The 20,903-nt window shown below is 38.5% G+C and overlaps 1 protein-coding gene across 1 annotated transcript; it reads right to left on the bottom strand.

Moving 5' to 3' along the window:
- Positions 1–280: 280 nt before the first annotated feature.
- On the bottom strand, positions 281–19,857 carry LOC103983538 (probable UDP-N-acetylglucosamine--peptide N-acetylglucosaminyltransferase SEC). Its single transcript, XM_009400772.3, has 28 exons — positions 19,414–19,857; positions 19,003–19,148; positions 18,778–18,876; positions 18,574–18,624; positions 17,103–17,219; positions 16,968–17,024; positions 13,356–13,475; positions 12,787–12,849; positions 12,617–12,695; positions 11,197–11,306; positions 11,039–11,092; positions 10,887–10,954; positions 10,698–10,800; positions 10,345–10,547; positions 10,146–10,242; positions 9,124–9,195; positions 8,954–9,030; positions 8,725–8,841; positions 8,567–8,651; positions 8,325–8,492; positions 2,914–3,024; positions 2,729–2,815; positions 2,520–2,647; positions 2,265–2,347; positions 1,253–1,358; positions 1,015–1,161; positions 810–930; positions 281–602 (listed from the first exon to the last, which is right to left on the bottom strand). Exons 1-28 carry the CDS (start codon positions 19,625–19,627, stop codon positions 489–491), a joined length of 2,997 nt encoding a protein of 998 aa, XP_009399047.2. The 5' UTR covers positions 19,628–19,857; the 3' UTR covers positions 281–488.
- Between the last annotated feature and the right edge of the window lie 1,046 nt (positions 19,858–20,903).

The raw sequence follows: 20,903 nt of genomic DNA on the forward strand, positions 1-20,903 counted from the left end.
GTTTTCAAGTTCAGGTTTGACTATTTCAACCAAGTGGTAATGAAACTAAATGATGATAGATCACCCTAAGCACAACTGAACAGCGTCATGTGCAATATCAATAAAGGATCTTGATTAATTGTTTCGTCGTGAAACTCAGGAGGGGGCTATTTGCCTAATCTCAGGATACATTGCGTACACATCTTTAAGTTACGGTCAGATTGTAGACTAAATACATACATATATATATATATATATATATAAATATATATATGCTTCACTAAAACCACAGCAAGAAATCTAGGTCTACAAACACACCAGGATATCTTTTCACGAAATATAATGGGCCTCCCCAAATAGCAAACCTGCCTCTTCATAATGCAATCTGCTAGCTGTATCACCATGGGGTATATTAATAAATTCTAGAGCATGATTTGTTGAATCAATGCCTTGTGTATATTGTGGCGGCATTATGAAACTCTTCAACTATCAAGGTAGCCTCCTGTTCCTCATCTGTCATATGGAAACTCGTTATCGTTTTCCATCACATTGAATGGCTGCGGATGATTACCAGAGCAGTACAAGTACCACATCTTGAAGTATGCCCTCTCCAGATTAAGAACCTGCAACAGTTTTGATTAGTAGAACTTACAAATAACAACCCTTCAGCAAGATGTGTGCACTTAAAATGCATGTATCTCTGTTATATACGGCCGTCATTGTGGCTGAGCATAAACATAGACCACTGGAAGTAGAAAGATTCTTCCTGGCAGAAGGAAAAATAATGAAAATGTAAAGAAAAAAAGAAGACTGACTGGCATTTAACTTACCCATCTCTTGGTGTCAAACAGTGGGCAGGTCATCCTTACAGCCTTTAGCCTATTCGTAAGTGCCTGAAGCTTTGAAGGATTTTCTGCCAAAGTTACGGCCCTTTCTTCATATTCTTTCAAGCTAATAAGAAAAAAAAACCAAATAATGATATTATAATCAATTGTTATCTTTAAAAACAAGCAAGCTAGGACTAAGAATAATCACCTATTTACAATCATCTCATCACCAAGTCCAGTGGCTAGACACAGGGAACCAGCCACCCTGGTAGCCATTTTCTCTAAAGGAAGTGTTATTATTGGCAAACCAGCCCATAACACATCTGTGCCAGTTGTGTGACCATTACAAAGAGGCCTGCACAATTAGAAATGTATCTTAAAAACAATGGCAAAACTACACTTACAAGTGGACGTATAGCAGAAAAATATAAAAGAAGAATACAGACGTGTCAAGGAATAGGTCAGCTAAAGCACTGCGCCTTATGTGCTCATTCTTCACAGCAACATCCGTGAATATGATTTGATCAGGCTTCACTCCCTGAGCAGCAGCATCTGCACATGCAAATCTGTGTAACAACTAGAAGTACATGTACATAGGCATATGCATGTGTGTGAAAGGGTGTACTTGCATAAATGTCAATGTCTTTCGTCTGTATCTCTAATAAAGATCTATCAAGAGATCATATAAAACTGATCATTATATTAGCCCAAGATGAATAACAAGATGGGTTGGCTAGGTAGTATACCCACCTGACAAGTCCTCATTAAGCATATTACCAACCAAAAGTAACCTGAAAGATCTATCAAGAGATCATCTAGGCTTCGATGTCAGTAAAACTGACCATTATATTAGCCCAAGATGAATAACAAGTTGGGTTGGCTAGGTAGTATACCCACCTGACAAGTCCTCATTAAGCATATTACCAACCAAAAGTAACCTGGGTATATATATATATATATATATACATAATCATTCCTTTTAGCTCAAACAGCAAGGCATCCAAGACCATTGATGCCTCCAGCTCTTTAAATTCCTCTGTGGCTTCTTACAGGTGTATATGTCACAGGAAATGACAAATAGGCCCAATGATTCAAGTAAACCAAACTTAATAAGAGTGAAAGATTGATATTTCATTCAATTATTTCATTTAGTCGATATAACTCCCATTACGGAATAAAGATGTCTAGGATCAATATCTATATTCTTCAAATTGCATTGACACAGAAAAAATGACCATATCTGAGGCAACATGACTGATTAACAGTCATCGACATGAGTTCACAAAATTCAGGTTGGTGGATCTAAAAGTTGAAAGGTATTAGGTGGATCTAAAATTCTGTATAGGGTTGGGGTGAACAATTTCAGAACTTATGCTGGAGTTAGTGAAAATAGTTATAATCTAATCTAATCTACAGGAGATGCACCCTTACAACAAACTATATAATGAAGATACTCACATGCACGCAGCCTTGTCTCACCAGCTGCCGGAAATCTCAGCAGCCACAGTGCGCTATTTGGAACACGCTTGAGAATATTGCACCTATTCAATTAAATGGTCAGCAGGAAACACAACCTTGGAGCATAAATAGAAAGAATATTGTGCAGTGCAAAGATGCAAACAAGAAGACACCATGATAGATTAATGACAATCAAACACAACTTTAATCCTAAAGAACCAACAAACGAAGATTAACCACATGTGATAAAAGTACCAGGTATTGAATATATCTGGGTCCATCTTGTACAGTTGGTTGAAACATGCGAAAATAAATTTATCTTCTGGTAAACCATAATCTGCTCGCTTATGCCGACATACAGGATTCAGAACATCACGATTTTTCTGTTATGTAAGATTTATACAGAGCATAATTAACAGGCTTAACTAACATAAAGCATTAGACAGATGGATTTGAAACTTAACCTGTTTATAGTCATTCACAAAATAACAATGAGGAAGATGGACTAGCTTCTCCGAGTAGATTTGTGACAAATGTGTAGGAGAAACAAACTGCAAGAAAAAAGAAATAAGGATATAACATAGTAACACATCATGAAGTAGAATAAGTAGTTAGATTAGGAAAGGTTGGAAGAAAGTATCTGTTGTACCTCATCAGTGACTAAGTAGTCAATGTAACTTGCACCTGTGGTCCCTGGAAAACCCATGTAAGAAACCTGGATCGGTGCTGGTTGCATTGCGAAAATTTCATTCCTTGCACCCTAAATAATCACATTATGTTAACACAAATCAGATGACATAATGCACTTAATCGTAAGACTAAAAATGATGTTGAGTGATCCATAAGTGCAGATGGGTTGCTTGATGAATTAGCTGGATTAGACTCTAGCATATTCCCTTCATACAAATTGCCCTTCTAAAATTTAGATATAAGCTTGTATGAACTAACATTTCAAGACCTGTTCCCCATTCTTTTATGTGCCCTATTCATGACTAACTTTCCTCTCGCAGCACTGAAAGCCTCTCTGCTCTCTCACTCCACTGATTGTCAGCTGTCTACAACAGCATCAACCACAATGAAAGCAACAACCAAGTCATTTTCCATCCACCATCATATCCACAGCAACAACCTGACATCACCACCGTCTTTACTGCTTCCCAGCCCAGATGGGGGTCAACCTCCATGTGATGTCCCTTTCCACACCCAAGATGACTATTTTGGACCTCAACTGCTCCCTATTTGCCATCACTCAAGAATTGCAACAAATTTATCCTTTCTTTTTTATTTTCTAGTGGGGGTTTTTGATAAAAATTCATTTAATTATGATAAGACCCTAAAGTCTTATCGTAGGCTCTGATACCAATTGATAAGACCCTAAAGTCTTATCGTGGAAGAAAGAGGAGAAATGGGGATGATAATGATCTCTTCGAGGGGATCGGCCTCCTTGATCGCTTCGAGGGGATCAAGGAGGGCCGATCCCCTCGAAGAGATCAAGGAGGGCCGATCCCCTCGAAGTGATGTTAGGACCCTTTTTATAAGCTTTTGAATAATGTTTATTGAGTCTGGTTAGTCTAGTTGTTTATTGAGTCGATTTGGTTCAGTTAGAGTCAAGTAGAGGTTTATTTAATATTTATTTATTATTAGAGTTCAAGTCCTGATGAACTTTGGGTGGAACTCTATAAATAGGGATGTAACTGCTTCTTTTCGGTAATCAATGAAAAATACTATTCTGTCTTTGGACAAACCCTAGGAGGCCGATCCCCTCGAAGTGATCAAGGAGGGCCGATCCCCTCGAAGAGATCAAGGAGGGCCGATCCCCTCGAAGTGATCAAGGAGGGCCGATCCCCTCGAAGAGATCAAGGAGGGCCGATCCCCTCGAAGAGATCAAGGAGGGCCGATCCCCTCGAAGCGATCAAGGAGGCCGATCCCCTCGAAGAGATCATTATCATCCCCATTTCTCCTCTTTCTTCCACGATAAGACTTTAGGGTCTTATCAATTGGTATCAGAGCCTACGATAAGACTTTAGGGTCTTATCAATTGGTATCAGAGCCTACGATAAGACTTTAGGGTCTTATCAATTGGTATCAGAGCAGCGATCCTCGGCGTTCTCGTTGTAGTTTGTCATCGCGTTCAAAAAAAAAAAAAAAAAAAAAGGAAAAGAAGAAACACGAGAGGAAGAAGAAGCCGCAGGCACCCCAGCGTCCCCTGCTTCCAGCCAGCCCACTCGCCGCTGCTTCTCTCCGGCCAGCGCCCACCATCGCCCCGCTTCCCGGCCGGCGACCACCGCCGCCGCTGTTCCCCGGCCAGGAGACGACGCTGCCAACGTCCATCCCAGCCCTACTACCGCCGCCCGCCTCCCCTTGCGTCGCAGCGCAGCCGCTCGACCTCTCCACCTCGGCGATCGTTGGTGACGCTGCTCCCAACCGCGCCACCACCGCTGCCTCTCAACCGCCGCCTGCCTTCCCTTGGGTCGCAGCCGCAGCCGCCGGTTGCCGCAGCCCCTAGTTGCAGCGGTTGCAGAAACAGAGTTCCTCTGTTGCCGCAGCCCTCGTCGATCGCAGCCGCGCCACCTCCAGCATTCGTCTTCCCCTCCAGCGCTGTCGCCGCCCAGCCGACCCATCACCGCTGCGGGCCACCGTGCGACGACTGCCGCTCGCCTCCCAGCCGCCGCTCCACCTTGCTCTGCATCCTTTGCAACCGAAACAGAGCACAGACAGCTCACCTTGCTGCCCTTGTTTCCAGCCGCACCACAGTCGTGGGTCCCCTTGTTGCTGCGAACGCCGGCTGCCGTCACCGTCGCTGCTACTGCCCAGCCAGTGACAACGCTGCTCGCCGCCCAGCCGTGATCCTCGCAGCCTCTCCCTTACTCTGGTAACAGAAACAAGGTAAATCACCAATTGCCTTTGTTCCCGCAGAGCCACCGTCGATTCCTATTCTCCACTGCAACCTCAACCCCGGCCACTTCAACGCTGCCTCTCTCTTGTTCTGCCTCCGCTGCTACAGTTGTTGGTTGCCATCACCGCAGCCTCAACCCGGCTGCTCGGCGATTGCTTCCTTAGGTCACAGCAGCCACATCAACGCAGTCAGCAGCCACATCAACGCAGTCACCTTCCAACCCCGGCACTCTCACCCCACGCAACGATAGAAACAGGGCAGCTACTCTTCTTCCAACGCAGCGACCGCAGCACTGCCCTTGGCGTCCACCTCCTCGGAAACTTCGCATTGACAGTGTTGATGCCCTTGACCGACACCAAAAATAGAAGTTGAGATTACAGATTTGTAGTCTTACGCAATGGCCACTGATAACTCGGTGAAAGCACAAATAGAAGCATTGGAAATTAGAATTGAGAACCGGTTACAAGAAGTACTTAATGATTTTAAAAAGGACTTACTGGGGAGCCTTAGTAAATTTCAACAAGGTGGGAGCTCAAGTTCTATGTTGCACAGATCTGAAAATACAGGAAAAGGGCCCCAAGATTATGACACAAATTACTCACACATGAAGATGGAATTTCCGAGATGGAAAGATGGAGATCCGACCAATTGGATCTCTAAGGCAGAAAAGTTTTTTCATCTTTACAGAACCCCAGAAGAATCCAAGGTAGAAGTGGCCTCAATCCAACTCGAGAGAGATGCACTCCAGTGGTACGATTGGTATGAAACTTTTCACGGAGTTCCTTCGTGGGAGCAGTTCAAAAGAGGGCTTCTTGTTCGCTTTGGCCCATCTGAATATGAGAATGTTGATTGCCAGCTCGCCAAAATTTGTCAGACTTCTACAGTGTTAGAATATCATAGTAGGTTTGAAAGATTATCAAATCAAGCTAGAGATTGGTCAGACCGACAACTTCTGGATACATTTATTGAAGGGCTTATTCCAGAGATCCGGTGTGAAGTTAAGGCTCGTCAACCCCGTACTATGATAGCTGCGATCTCATTTGCAAATCTACATGAGAAAAAAATTATCAAGGAAAGATCAGTAAGGGGTTTGTACTATGATGAAAAATGGAGTATGGAGCACGAATGTAAACAAGGGCAACATCTGATGATTGAGCCAATTAGAGAGGAACCGAAAGCAGAAGAGTTGGACTCCGATTATGAAGGTATGGAAACTGATGAAGATATTGAAGCCATCACACATACAGTGCATGCATTGGCTGGCTATGCTAACCCACAAACTATAAAAATCGGAGGAACTTTGAAGCATCAACCTGTCACTATTTTGATTGATACAGATAGCACTAATAATTTTATGGACAGGAAAGTTGCAGCCCAATTAGCCCACCACATTGAAGGCTGTGATATATTCGAAGCTGATGGACAGATCTTAACTTATGATAGCAAAGGCCAGGAATTTCTTACAACGATTACTACACTGAAAGATCGACCTATTGCTTACACTGTCAAAAAGTGGAGATCATACTTACTTGATCAACGGGTTGTGATGCGTTGCAGATAGTCTATGGCTAGTGCTGAAAGAGAAGCCCCCCGAGATTGATGCTGCTCAGCCTTGAGGACAAGACTGATTTGAAGAGGGAGGAACTGTTAGGACCCTTTTTATAAGCTTTTGAATAATGTTTATTGAGTCTGGTTAGTCTAGTTGTTTATTGAGTCGATTTGGTTCAGTTAGAGTCAAGTAGAGGTTTATTTAATATTTATTTATTATTAGAGTTCAAGTCCTGATGGACTTTGGGTGGAACTCTATAAATAGGGATGTAACTGCTTCTTTTCGGTAATCAATGAAAAATACTATTCTGTCTTTGGACAAACCCTAGGAGGCCGATCCCCTCGAAGTGATCAAGGAGGGCCGATCCCCTCGAAGAGATCAAGGAGGGCCGATCCCCTCGAAGTGATCAAGGAGGGCCGATCCCCTCGAAGAGATCAAGGAGGGCCGATCCCCTCGAAGCGATCAAGGAGGCCGATCCCCTCGAAGAGATCATTATCATCCCCATTTCTCCTCTTTCTTCCACGATAAGACTTTAGGGTCTTATCAATTGGTATCAGAGCCTACGATAAGACTTTAGGGTCTTATCAATTGGTATCAGAGCCTACGATAAGACTTTAGGGTCTTATCAAATTACCATCATGTTTACTATATTGTATTTGTCTTTTTGACTAGGGACAATCTCAACACTATTCAGCCCTGTTCGAACAAGCAAAGCCCAAGCCCAAGAAACAACAGCCTTCTCACCACAATCCAATTCCTAATAGGACACGGATAAGGGCAGCCCTCATACAAATAGGGGCAGCCACCAAGCAAGAATGGTACAACAACCCGACAAGAGAATTCTAAGTGCTGCGTCCCAAAAAGAAGACCCTAAGAAAGAGAATCCTAATTGTTGTGCCCCACAAGGAAAGTCCTTAAGCCTTAAGGACTTAGGGCACCCCTCACCCTATAAAACAAGGGGTGCGCCCCCATAAAGAAGAAACCAAGGAAGCCCTCAGCAAGGAGCCAGTTGGCCCTAATTTTGCAATCTCAAAGCAATGAAGAGCAACAAAGAGAAGAGAGGGAAGAATTCTGCGCCGCAACAGCCAACTTCTTTCGGCCGCAGCCTTCCTCCTCGCGTTCCAGCAGCTCAAAGCTTCACCCCAAAGCTTTGTCTAGCTGCTGCAAGAAGTCCTCAATGCCTACTGCCTGCTGTTCAACCCTCAAGAGAAGTTCCAACAGTGAAGAGAGGAGACCGAGGACCGACAACAACCACAACTTGCCGAGAACACCGACGTGCTACCCTAAGACAACCTGCATTTTCACACACCCATAAGCTTTCTATCACGCTTGTAATTCCGTTGTTTTAAATATTGTTGTTAGCATTTTAACTTTACTAGTAATAAAGGTTATTTTCTTTTGGTTTTATGCTTGGTATTTCTGCAATAGTTCTCCCCTCCGTCAAAACTTCCATCCGATATGGTATCGTTAACGGATCGTTGAACCTGACCCCCAAGCAGATCACTTTTGTAGGCTTTGTAGCAAATTTACAATATATAAATTTTTTTGTGAATGCCCAATGATAACATACATGAGTAATGTCCAAAGCCATTAACCAAAATGTATAAGCATATACCTTGGTGTAACCATTAAGATTAACTAGGATGTGTATCTTATCTTCATTGATCTTTCGAGCAATCATGTCAGATGACATTGAACAGACATCAATGAAATGTTCTGCTTCAGACTGGATCCGCTGCCTCCACTCAGTCCCATCGTTTTGACTCAATGCATAACAAAATACCTGGACAAAGCATGTTTAGTAAGGAGATACAAAATGAAGAAAAATACCAGAAAAGTTCAAAAAGGCAAATGAACCTCCACATTCTCTCGATTGTGCATCCCAAACACTGAGCCCATAAGATGCGACAGTGGGTGATTACCGAAATCACTGCTCACATATCTGCAAAGTTGTCAAGACTTGATGAGTAAATAAACATGGGTACTGCATGCACAGATGATACGGTGGTACCTACCCCAACCTTAGTCTCCCATTTTTACCCTCAGACTTGACAGGTACACGAGGTGGATGAGTGAATGCTGGAAGCACATAACGTGAAGCAATTAAAGAGCAGTGTGCTGCATACTTTCGGCTACAAGGAAATAAAAAAAATGAGAATCAACTTCAGGAAATATGTTATTTGAAGAACAGCACCTTAAGCAAAGAAGGTAGAAAAGTTATTATTACATTCAATTGATAGTCACCTTATCTCTAGTGCAAGCATAGGATCAATTGGGTATGCAATAGCATGAAATGGTTGCACACTTGGAAGAACTGACATCTGAATGTATAAATAGTATTAGAGCCTTTCCAACTCTTACAGATTTGCAATTAACAGATAAATAAATAAAATAAAACTATTCTAATTGGATACCTTTATCTGCCTTCTAATGATGGCCTCAACTTCCGCAAACCTCTTCTCCCTGTCATCCCAGTCACACACACACTGTAAAATGAAAATAAGAGAAAAAAATTAAGGAGCGACAAAAGATGAGGATAAAAAAATTCACCTTAACAAAATATATTTGCTCCATAATATCTGTGTATACTTTAAACCAATGTTTTTAAAACCATACCGCCCGGTCCACTAGCAGATCGGTACGTGGACCGCCTGCTACTGGGCGGTATCAATGATATAGCCCCACATTGGACGATACGAGATTGTATCGGATGGTAATAGTCGAAACCAACCGTTACCAGCTGTAACAGTACTTGAACGGTCAATTTGACCGTTGGAGCTCTCCTCAAGAGTTTTTAAACCCTTTCCTCTCTTCTATTTCAATCCATTTCACTGTCTCACTCTCTCACTCCCTTGAACTCTCTCACTCTCTTGCACAAGGCTACTCTTTAAAGCCCAAAAAAGATGTGACACTATTCTTACGTAATTTACATTAGGCTTGCTAAAACTATAGTAAATGTATATTTGTTTCTAACTTAAAAACCCTATCCTAACTTTTTCTTTTTCTGTTTTCAAGTATTTTCGAAGGGTTTGATATGTATTTTAACCATACCACTCGGTATGCCATATCGAGCAAAACTTGGTACAACGGTACGATACAGTATTCAGAACCTTGATTTAAACTGAACTAACAACATAGAAGTTGCACAAGAAAAGTTGCATAGTTTCAACTGAAGCTGGGTTGGAGCAAGATGGACCACTGATGACATACTATGACAAACAATAGCATATACTTAATTTCAATATGCTACATGTATACAGACGAATATTTTCAACTAAATCATTTTCCAGGGATAATACAGAAAAATTAGAAAGAAAATGATAAACGAGTAAAAAAAAGTCACCAAAATATTTTCTCAGGAACAAAACAAACAGACAAAACAAGGCACAAATAAGCACAGAAAGATATATGATGCTTAAAAGCCTGCAGTTTTTACCTGTAAAGTATGTAGAAGATTACAAGTTGCTTCAGGAAAATCTGGACGTAGCATCAATGCCTGTCTATAACTTTTAATAGCTAATTCCACAAGTCCACTGCAAATATTTCATTCCCAAGAGAATCAGTACGTGTAGATAATGTAAGGATGCAACATAATCAAACATGAGGATAAATTCAAAGATTAAAAATAAATAAACCTGTCTTTATAAGCTGAAGCCAAATTTGCATGGGCTTCGGCCATATTTGGTCTGATACTCACAGCTCGTACATAATCCTGAATTGCTTCAGTAACTCTACCAATCTCCTTAAATGTATTTCCCCTATTAACAAGCCCATCAGCAGCTGAAGGATCAATGCGAAGAACTTCGTTGTAGCAGGCTATAGCATCTGCATAATTTCCCTGTAGTACACAGAGATGCATCATTAATTTGAGAACTAGCAGGGAAGCTAATATTTAAAATGAGAAGGTGAGAGACTTTTGAGTCCTTCCATTAGAAAGCATCAGAAAATATGAAGTAATTGAAAACAGGAAGAACATAAATGTAGCAACCTGTTGCTTGTAAATTATAGCTAAATTGCTGAAAGGAGCAGATAGCCCTGTTGTAACTGATAAAGTTGCCTTATAGCACGAAGCAGCATAGCTCATCATGTTGCTGATATGACAAGAGAGATATCTTTTAGGGAAGAATAATATAATTATCCAAATAACAATATTAATCAAACATTTCGTCGAGCTTACCACTCCATGTAAATATTGCCAAGGTTTGTCAAAGCTTGTGGGTGATTAGGTTGGAAAGCAAGGCATGACTTTGAACATGATACAGACAATCTCAGATGATAAGGAAAAAACAATACTAAAATAAAAATCAAGCATTTAAAAATAATAGTTACCCTGTAGCAGCTGATAGCCTCTTCCACTCGTCCAGCATCTTTGAGAGCATTTCCCTTTGAGTTGCAGTGACAAAGTTAAGCACATCATATTACTTTGGAAAATATATAATTTTTTTATAATAAAAATAGCACCATAACACAAAAGACCGTCACTATACCAGATTATTATAAGCTTCAATGAAAGTTGAATCACAATTGATAGCTTCCTTATAATGTAGAATTGCCAAATCAAGGCGACCTTGTTCATAATAGATGCCAGCAAGACTCCCTGCACCCAGTATATCCACTTAAATTTAGAAGAGATCTAGTGCCACACCATACAAATTGAGGAAATATTATACAACATACTATGATATCATCATCATATTTCAATGGACCTCTGTGTGATGCATCTGTGTCTGGCATCAATAAAAAACAGTTTTCTGTTGCACGGAATGCCCTAGTGTAATAATATGTATGGTCAGCTAAAACTACAACTAAAACGAACTCTATCTAGCTTATTGCTAAGTTGCCATGCTCTTGGCACATTATTACATAAAGTGCTAAGTGCCTGTATGAGGAATAGCTTGGCCTAACTCTAGATGAGTAAAACATAAAGTCTTTATCCAAATCACCACAAGTTGAAAAAAATAAGTACCATCAGGAGAGAAATCACTCATTAAATTTTCCAATAACAAAAAGTTCTAGAAAAAGTGAAGCAGGGACGAGAAGTTCACCCCATAAAAAAGTTCAAGTGAAAGATCAGTGGCCAAAATCATCCAAAATCCCCTTGCCAAAACAAGGATTGAAGAAGCTCTCATGTAGCAATACTAGGAACACACAAAGCTATTATTATATCTCCTTGTTGATGCACACCCCCAGCAGATCAGATCACCTTGATAACCAGCATAACCTCAACTTGAACCATATAGTTCAGATATTAATTAAGAGATTACCAACTGATGAACAAAAGAATAACTTACCAGAAATCTCAAGGACTACTATTTATTTTTCCCATGAAGAATATTTCTTCAATTGTTTGTTCCACAGTGAAAACAATTTTTCCATCACATAAGATTTGGAAAAAAAGGAAAAGATCGATTGGCAATATTCTCTCTTCAAGATTCAAATAATGTCAGAACTATACATACCAACTGGTATTTACTGGTCCAACCAAGGGCAAATACTGAACCATATAGGTTGGTGCTGGCTGATACTTAAGTTATTATTCTTTTTTAAAGATACCAGACGTCATAGATTGGCATACCACCTGGTATGTTCTTAACATACCCGTCCAATCGATTACTCAGACCACTAATGGACTGGTATTTGAAAACTTCTCTATTCAACATGAGAAATGGCTTTTAATCTTCTTTCATCCTAATAAACTGAAAATTATCCACAAATCCCTTTGCAACAAACATAAGAATCTACTTTTCCTTTCTAATCTCTTATATCAGTGAAAATATATTTTCCTAATTTCCACTGCAAACAATCATGCCACAAGCAAATGAACAGAAGAATAAAGTACTAAATGACAGCAAATAAGCAAAACATAACGCAACCAAATATATTTTGGAGCTTAAGAACAATACTAACCATACGCCATTGTGCAACTTGGACGTGCCTGTATAGCATGCTGATAGCACATGATGGCCTCTTGCGGCATTCGCAGTGCCTGGAAAAAGCCAAAAGAAGGATCCATTTTGCACCAGAAACTAGCTCCAACAGTTGCATAGATATTTTGTAGACAATTTAGGAAATCTTACCTTGTACACATTCCCTAAATTCAAGTAAGCATCTGCAAATGCTGGCTTAAGTTTAACTGCTTCCTGAAAATGAACAGAACTATAAGAAGTCTAGATATATACAACAATCTGTCAGTATTGCTTTCATTCACATAATACAAGAATAAAATGATAAAACAAATTAGCAAGTTGTCAGCATAGATTTAAGATAAACAGGAAAACTTCAAAGGTCAAGGAAAGTTTGATGTTTCTCATACACCACTGAGTGCTACTGTATTACTGAAGTCAAATTACCAATTACAGGTTCACATCTCTAAAAATATGTATTATGAGCATTCATTATTCAGCACATCACAAATTGGTATGTGTTGGTTGGTGTTTATCTGTGCAAATGTGATCCAGACAGGGACCGCCCTTTGTCCAGGTGCAGTACAGGACTCACCATACAGTAAGCCTCGACTGGGCCTACCATCTGGTCCAAGGCTATTACTGGTTCCTTTAGTTGTTGTTTTTTATTGTTGTAAATCCATACTAGGTAGAATTTAAAAAATTTTAAATGACATCAATTGAAAACTGGATAGGTTATCCACCTTGTAGTACAGAAGCGCCCTGTTAAGATCTCCCGACTCCATAAAAAGCCCAGCAAGGTTGGACCAAGCAATTGCAAATGTAGGTTGTATTCGTAAGGCCTCCACATAGCAATTATAAGCCTGTAGCAAGAAAAAAGAAATATGCATCATGTAAAAACCGCAGGAACAAAGATGATTTAACATCATAATACAACAAAGAAAAAGTTTAATTAATCAAGAACTTTTAGGTTTTTATTTTCATAACTAGTATATGGATGGGATTATAGCATAGATATCATGGTCTTTGAATCTTACAACCACAAAGATACCAGTGTGACATGACTTCTGCCCATTAAGCTGACAAACAATCTATGCAGCTGCATATGCCTATGTTGGTGGCCATACAATTATGCAGTGAACAATGTCACTTCCTTGTTGCAATCAATTCTACTAGTATATTATTTATAAAATTATGAACATGTCAACGATAAGACAATTTTAGTTGATTACACATTTCTAAATTTCTTACAATGTATCACTTGCAGAACATCTTAGAGTTGAAATATCATTCCATAAGTATAAGATTCAGCCATCACATGCATTTATCTTTTTTAATTTATTTTGCATTTCTATATTATAAGAATCTTTTATATGCTTTAATATGAACCATTATGCACCCAAATATAAATCATGAAGGTACCAGGAGCACACAAACATGAACATACCAATTGTTTTTAGCCTCCACCATTAAAGATTTGTGTTCATAGAAAGTTCCATATAGCATTAATTTGTTTCTATAGAATGCCAATGTTTCCTCTATATTTTCAGAATCATAGTCCCATGCAAATGTTCCACAGCCACATTGGAATCTAACATTCAAGCATATCAGGTTTAGAGGTTCTAGTTTAGTTATGTTATCTTCAGGTGTTCTTATATAAATATTGCTTTATTGGTTATGTTGTCTAAATGGCCCAATAAGAACCCTATTGCGGGTTTTATTCTAAGTGTAGTTTAGCAAAAGAAAGCCACCATCTATTAGGTCGTTCGGATTTGTTGTTTCATAAATTTAATGCCTTTTTCAAGAGAGCGTTTGAAAGGATTTCAAGTTTACAGGAAATAAAGACTTGTTGCATAAGTTTTAATTAGGAAACTGCCTTTTTACCTGTTTTGTGTCTCACTAAACGTGATTAAAGCAAGCAACTGAAAAGTAAAGGAAGAAGAGAGGGAGCCACTAATTTGTCTAGCAGAAGCCTCTCCATTCAAATTACCTGCCTCACCCATGGGCAAAGCAAGGAAAGTTCAAAGAAGACGTTTAACTTGGTGTTGTTAGAAATCATAGATGGATCAGTAAGGAACCTCATCAAATTAGTTACAAGGAATATAAAAAACGAATTTTTATTTTCAAAAAACCACAGCCAAATCCTTATATATAACCTGATGACTTGTATCAAGGAACATAAACCAAATCCTTTATAATTGACAGATATAGTGACAAGGGATATTCTTTGAATATTTACTCTTCTTTTGGAGGTTGAAGGTACATTAAAATTGTAATGGCTAAAATACCACCATTTTATGAAGCAGGCAGCACTCTAGATCAATCAAGAAACTAATTTAGTTCAGTAACCATCATGAGTATTTTAGTTGTTGTAATCAACTAAATCCACTATGGCTTAAATGGATTCAATCAATTAGACACAATTCAATCGAAAATCACTGATCTTATTGGATCCAGGTCAAGCACGGACCAAAGTTATCAAGGGCTTGAGATGCATTAAAGGGCTAAAGTCTCTTAAAGCTGGAGCCCGTGTCTATGGCAAGAACCTTTTTAATGGAAAACTCACTGGGAATAATAATTAATAAGAATATGATCAAAAAATGACATGCAAGTAACCAAATCATAATTTTTGCTTATGAGCTCAAATGCTATAACTTGTTTTCATTGCAAAATGCATGAAACTGAAGATGATATTCACATCTTGAAAGAAGAATGCACCAATACAGTCACCAATACATAAAAAGATAACAGCAGTACTGCAACAAAAAAAAAGCATAACTAAAAATACAGATAATTAAAACAACAAAACAGTCCCTATAAATAACACAAAGTCAGCGGGTTGGGTAAACAAATTAAAATTTAGCATAATATAATACAAAAGAGTAAAAAAAAACAGAAGATAGAAAAAGGGACAACAAAGAAGCAATGTCACGAGATCAGTTTATTCTTACCTTCTCATTGATACACGGGGAACGATAATTGTCCATTTGTTAGTTACTCGTATTCCCAATCATGAAAATCGTGGCAGAATATATGATACAGTGACTTATCTGATTGTCTTGGTTTGTGAATGAAATCCAATCGTGACATAAGGTGTGTCTTCCGTGAACATCACCAAGGCAACTAGGCACATGTCGAAGGAACACTTAACTGAAGTCACCCTATCTTACCAATCAAATGACCGCTATTGAGTGACTTCTGAATATTTATGATTCTTTTTGACATGCCAACTTTTTCTCATAATAGGACAAGATGTCACACAAGTCAAACTACTTAGAGAAACACAAATCAAATATTTGCAATTAAGGTCAAGATGGCTCTTCATCCTTGAATAGTTAGCTCAGAAATGGTACTTAATTTACGTACTTAATTTACCCCATAAACCAATGTTCTCATCAGTAATAAATGGGCTTCCTAGGTACATGGCCCAAGCCATTTAGCCATCTCCGCCGCCTAGAAGTCTAGAGCTTTCAGGTTTCAGGCCAAATAACAACATGAACACCTAGATGGAGCTTGCCAAGCTACAAAGTCCCCAATCGCCAGCTTTTCAACTGGTTTCTTTCACAAATAATCATGGATAAAGAGTAATAGGAGAATACTAAAAAATGAAATTAAGAATACATTTTTTTTCCAAAAGTTACAAGAAAATGTAAATTGTTTTATGTACTTATATAATAAACAATAAGAATAATACATATGTTTGCTTGTTAAATATTTTTTTGTTATGCTGTTTTTTGTCATTGTATCTTAAATGTTACAATATGCTTTTTCTTTTGTTTTCTTCTTCTATTTATATTAGCATTTTAAGTAGTATCTTCCATCAAAACACATGTAAAAGAGATATAGAAACAAACACTCAACAGGTCTTAGGACTATCATTGGCATATCCACCATGCAACAGTGGATGTTAAAAAGTCCATCTTATGTGATCTCTGTTAAATCAGGAGAACTGCGTATCTGTCATCAAATTTTTTGAGAGCTTTAGAATTATTAGAAATGTTTCCAATTATTTAATGTACACATATGTGAAAATTTTATGCTATGATTTCCTAAGCACTCGCCTAGCGCATAAGCCTTTAAACTAATATCATCACTCATTATTTGAGCATTCCTAAATGAATTCAGAAAACAGATGTTCTTCCTTTGAACAACTAGCACTAGGACCAATAGACAAAAAAACTGACCATAGCCAGCATATGGTGCAATGCAAAATACATGGAAGTTTGGTTGCCATCTCCAAAAAACTATTCGGGAAATTTGCTACTTCATAAGCATAATATAATTTCTAAAAGAGCAAGAAAACACTTAGAGGAGAAATAAGTAAAACATGTTATTTATATTTTATAGTAACTTACATCTTGGATTAAGCCTTGTGCCTTCATCAGATTCCCAAGATTGCTATGAGCATCAACCTAACTTTTAAAAATTAGTACATGTCCACATTATTTAATGTAAGATTAAAAAAACAGAAACTTAGAAATATCATTTACCAAACGAGGATTTAGTGCAAGGGCGTTCCGACAACATTGAGCTGCATCGGTCAGTCTACCTATTCTGGTGTATGCACTAGCTAAATTTGACCATGCATCAGAAAAGTTCGGCCGGAGCTGCAAATGAAAATTCAGAGTAAAAGAGTAAAAAAGCAAGTTTAACTAAAGAAACATGAACAAAAGACGATCAATTAATGGACCAAAGAACAATAAGTTTTTAAATCTTTGTAGTTGAAAAGTTTTTTCAAGTTGTTGGAAGATAGCCAATCGCCTATAGCATAGACCTTTAGTGTGTTGAAATAACTAAGATTATATCATTCTGCAATAAACCTTCAAGTACAGCAGTAAAAAAGTGAAATTGCTTAACATAAATATGAACCATCGGTCTGACAGGTTCAAAATAGCAACAAATACGTTTTCATAGCAGACTCAGAAAACTTATACAATTAGGAATATGACAGGAAAAGAAGTAGACAACCATTCGATACTACAAAAGATATAGATAGGCCAGCTGCCAAATGGAATTCTGTGCCTAATTTTCACTACAAAAATTTGACTATGTTAGTTATTCCCCTTTCACAACATATGCACTTAACTATCCCTAAAAGGGACTCTTATGCCATATCAAGGAATGAATATCTCTTGATCGGTAGCTGCATATAATCTATCTAACAATAGCCATAGAGATTGGAACTTAAGATAACAAAAAACCAGATATAGACATATTATTGAAAGATTTAAAGGTAGTTAATTTGGTTTCCAGATAGAATGAGTTGACTTCGAATCGGAAAAGGAATCAAATCCTTTCATTATGCCTGACATAGCCATGGATCCAATCAGACAGGTAGATGACCATACATGAAGATTAAATAAAGCAGTTTTATGTCCAGCAAGCTTTTAAGTCATAGTGTGTTAGAATTACTTATGCAACCATTTCAAAAGATAGCCACCTATAAACATGTTAATGGACTTTGCTTCATAGGAAATAAAGAGTGATAAATAGGTACATAGGGTCAATGACAGTAGACTATCATATAATGGCTAACTTAAACCAAGCATCTTCAGTAACAAAGTCTAAGTTTGAGTGACAAAGATCATAGTCTAATCACTGACGGTAAGGTGTAGTTAACACCACCTGCCAAGGAAACTATGTAATCTCCTTTATAAACCAAGTGAAATGAAAATTGCATAGAAAAGAAAGCAGAAGAAATAAAAACCTAACAAGTAGAAGCAAGAGGAAGAATCACTAAGAAATCCTAAGTTTACCATCAGAATCTGTTACAATGTCAATATTGCAACGGTAGCCTCTCGAAGAAGAAAATTTGCAACCTAATGAATCCCCAACTTACATTTTAAAGTAGAAAATATTAGGAATAGAGTATCGTAGGTAAAACAAGCATAGAATGAGAAAACAAATAGATAAGTACAAAGGTAGAAGTCTGTTAGACAGATGCACAGTAAGTATAACTACCTTGATGGCAGCTTGATAAAGTTGTATAGCAAGATCAATGTCACCCTTTTCCTGTACCAAGAACATCTGAGTTATAATTATTTGGAAATAATTTACCATGTCATAGATTAGGATCAACAAAGTTCATATAGCTAATGCAACATAGACAAACAAACCTCACTAAACGTCAAGAATGTGTCTTCTTAACCAATACCGATTTCTTACCTTCCAAGCATTTGCCATGTTACCATAACACTCTGCAAAATGTGGATCAATTGCAAGAGCCTCTTGGTTCTTTGCAATACACATGTCAAAATCATGTAACTGAAATGCCAGAAACATAAATAGAAGTCAGAGACTGCAATGTTCAAAGATAAGGTAATAACTCCAAAACAAAATAGATCATGATGTAAAAGATATAGGAACATATAAAGTAAAACAATGTATGACCTGATAGTAAATAGCACCAAGGAGGAGGAGATTGTCTGTTCTTTTGGGGTTTTTCCTATAAATGGCATTGCTGTGATCCAATGCTTGATTATAGTTTCCAGCTTTGTAATTCTGGTGAGCAAGGGCCAAGTGCATGTCTTCATCACCTAAACCATTCGAATGTATCATCACAAAAAGAACCAATTCGGTAAGAGACAATAATCCAACACCCCAGAAGGAAACCTTTAAAAAAAAGAAAGATCTTTTCTTAAACAAGAATTCAAACTCTTCTGCTAGTTCCACTTAGAAAAGAACCCTCACTTATCCAAATAAAAGGCCATTCTTTTGGCATCATACATCACGTATTCCCACAGCAAGAAACAGCACGAAACATGGAATCCACAAAACAAACACAAAAGAACGCAAAGGAACCTTCAGTCGGCTTCGCAATCAAGGGCTTGATGTCCGCGGAGCCATCAAGCAACTGCAGGGCGAAGGGTATTTCCTCCACATCGGCCCCCGCTGGGTGGAATCCTAACCCGCCGGCCACGTTCGCCCCGAACAGCGGCTGCTGCTGCTGCAGCAGCTGCGGCGGCTGCGGCTGCTGGGGCTGGTGCTGCCGCGCGTCGGCCTGCAGCGAGAGCATGATCGGCGCCGGCACGAACCCTAGAATCCACCGTAAGATCGAGGGAGGGAGACGCCCAGCGACGGGATCCGCGATCGATCGGATCCCTGGGAGGATCGAAGAAGGGAAGGTTCGATCGGATTCCGGCAGATTTGGACCACCCGAGCGCCAGATTCTTCGCTCTCGTGTTCCGCTGTGGCTTCGGTTTTACCGCTGCTTTCCCCTTCCTCGTTCCTTCCCCTCGCCTTCAATTCCCGTCGGCAGCTAAAAAGGGTGAACACCGAGGCGTTCTAAGCTTCAGGTTGATCGCATTAGCAATGTTATGCGCGTACATGATCTGCCGTCCATTTGGGCCGCTGTGATTCACCGGAGCGTAAATGAAGAAGGGTTGAGATCGCCTGTGGAGATGGAGGAGTTTGCCCTTGACTCACCGTATTTATTTATTTATTTTATTTTAGTAAGTGGATCCTTTAAAGCTAAAAAATTATGGCTGACTTGTGTTAAATTTCAAATTGATATTAATACCCAATAAATGATATTTGATATTTTTTATTTAATAACAACAAGGATTAACAGTTATTAAGTTGAGTTTATATATATATATATATATATATATATATATATATATATATGAAAGATTTAAATATTTGGGAATATATATTTTAAGTTTGAGGAGCAAATATGCTATTTTCTAAATTTAAAATAATTTATGTTAATACCCCCTGTCAAAATTTATGTGTGCTAATATAATCTCAAGCTCTTATATTGTTTTCAATATCAGAAAAAATGTTTCCTCATGTTTTGAAATATAAACTTTGGTTGGTGAATTATGCTAATTAAGATAAATGTTGGTGATACGTCTTATCAAACATAATTCGACAAAAAATATGATCACCAAAGACTGATGTAATGTGGCCTTTAATGACAATAACTCATATTGATTGCGCAATTCAAATGTTCATTTTTATTTAAGATTTAGACAAATGTTGGATGTTGAGTTCTCTTAACGTAAATCCACACTTGTCGATGAGCAAACACCAAAATAGGTGTTGTTATTATTGCTTTCGATGATAACTAAGACCTTTCTTTCTTAATTGCCAATTAACATACATCTATGATCAGTATTACAAAGCCCTATGGAGAACAAGCTGAAGTAAATGCTACTAAAGTCCATATACAATGAGAATTATGCATTGGTAATATGGTTCATTTACCTTCAACCAGGAAGATGAGCATTGTTGTGGTTATCACTGATCCCATATGTGAAAAAGAATCTGTCAGGAATGTAATAAATATA

This window comes from Musa acuminata, chromosome BXJ2-1 (genome assembly GCF_036884655.1).
Source record: "Musa acuminata AAA Group cultivar baxijiao chromosome BXJ2-1, Cavendish_Baxijiao_AAA, whole genome shotgun sequence".
In the NCBI taxonomy this organism is placed as follows: domain Eukaryota; kingdom Viridiplantae; phylum Streptophyta; class Magnoliopsida; order Zingiberales; family Musaceae; genus Musa; species Musa acuminata.

Bases quoted from the DNA above. Each gene is read 5' to 3' on its own strand.
- LOC103983538 (XM_009400772.3), bottom strand. From the start codon at position 19,627: ATGCTCTCGCTGCAGGCCGACGCGCGGCAGCACCAGCCCCAGCAGCCG. The intron at 11,093-11,196 runs GTATAGTGACGG...TGCAACTCAAAG, and splicing joins TTGAAGCTTATAATAATCTG to GGAAATGCTCTCAAAGATGC. The intron at 1,359-2,264 runs GTGAGTATCTTC...TTGCATGTGCAG, and splicing joins TGAGACAAGGCTGCGTGCAT to ATGCTGCTGCTCAGGGAGTG.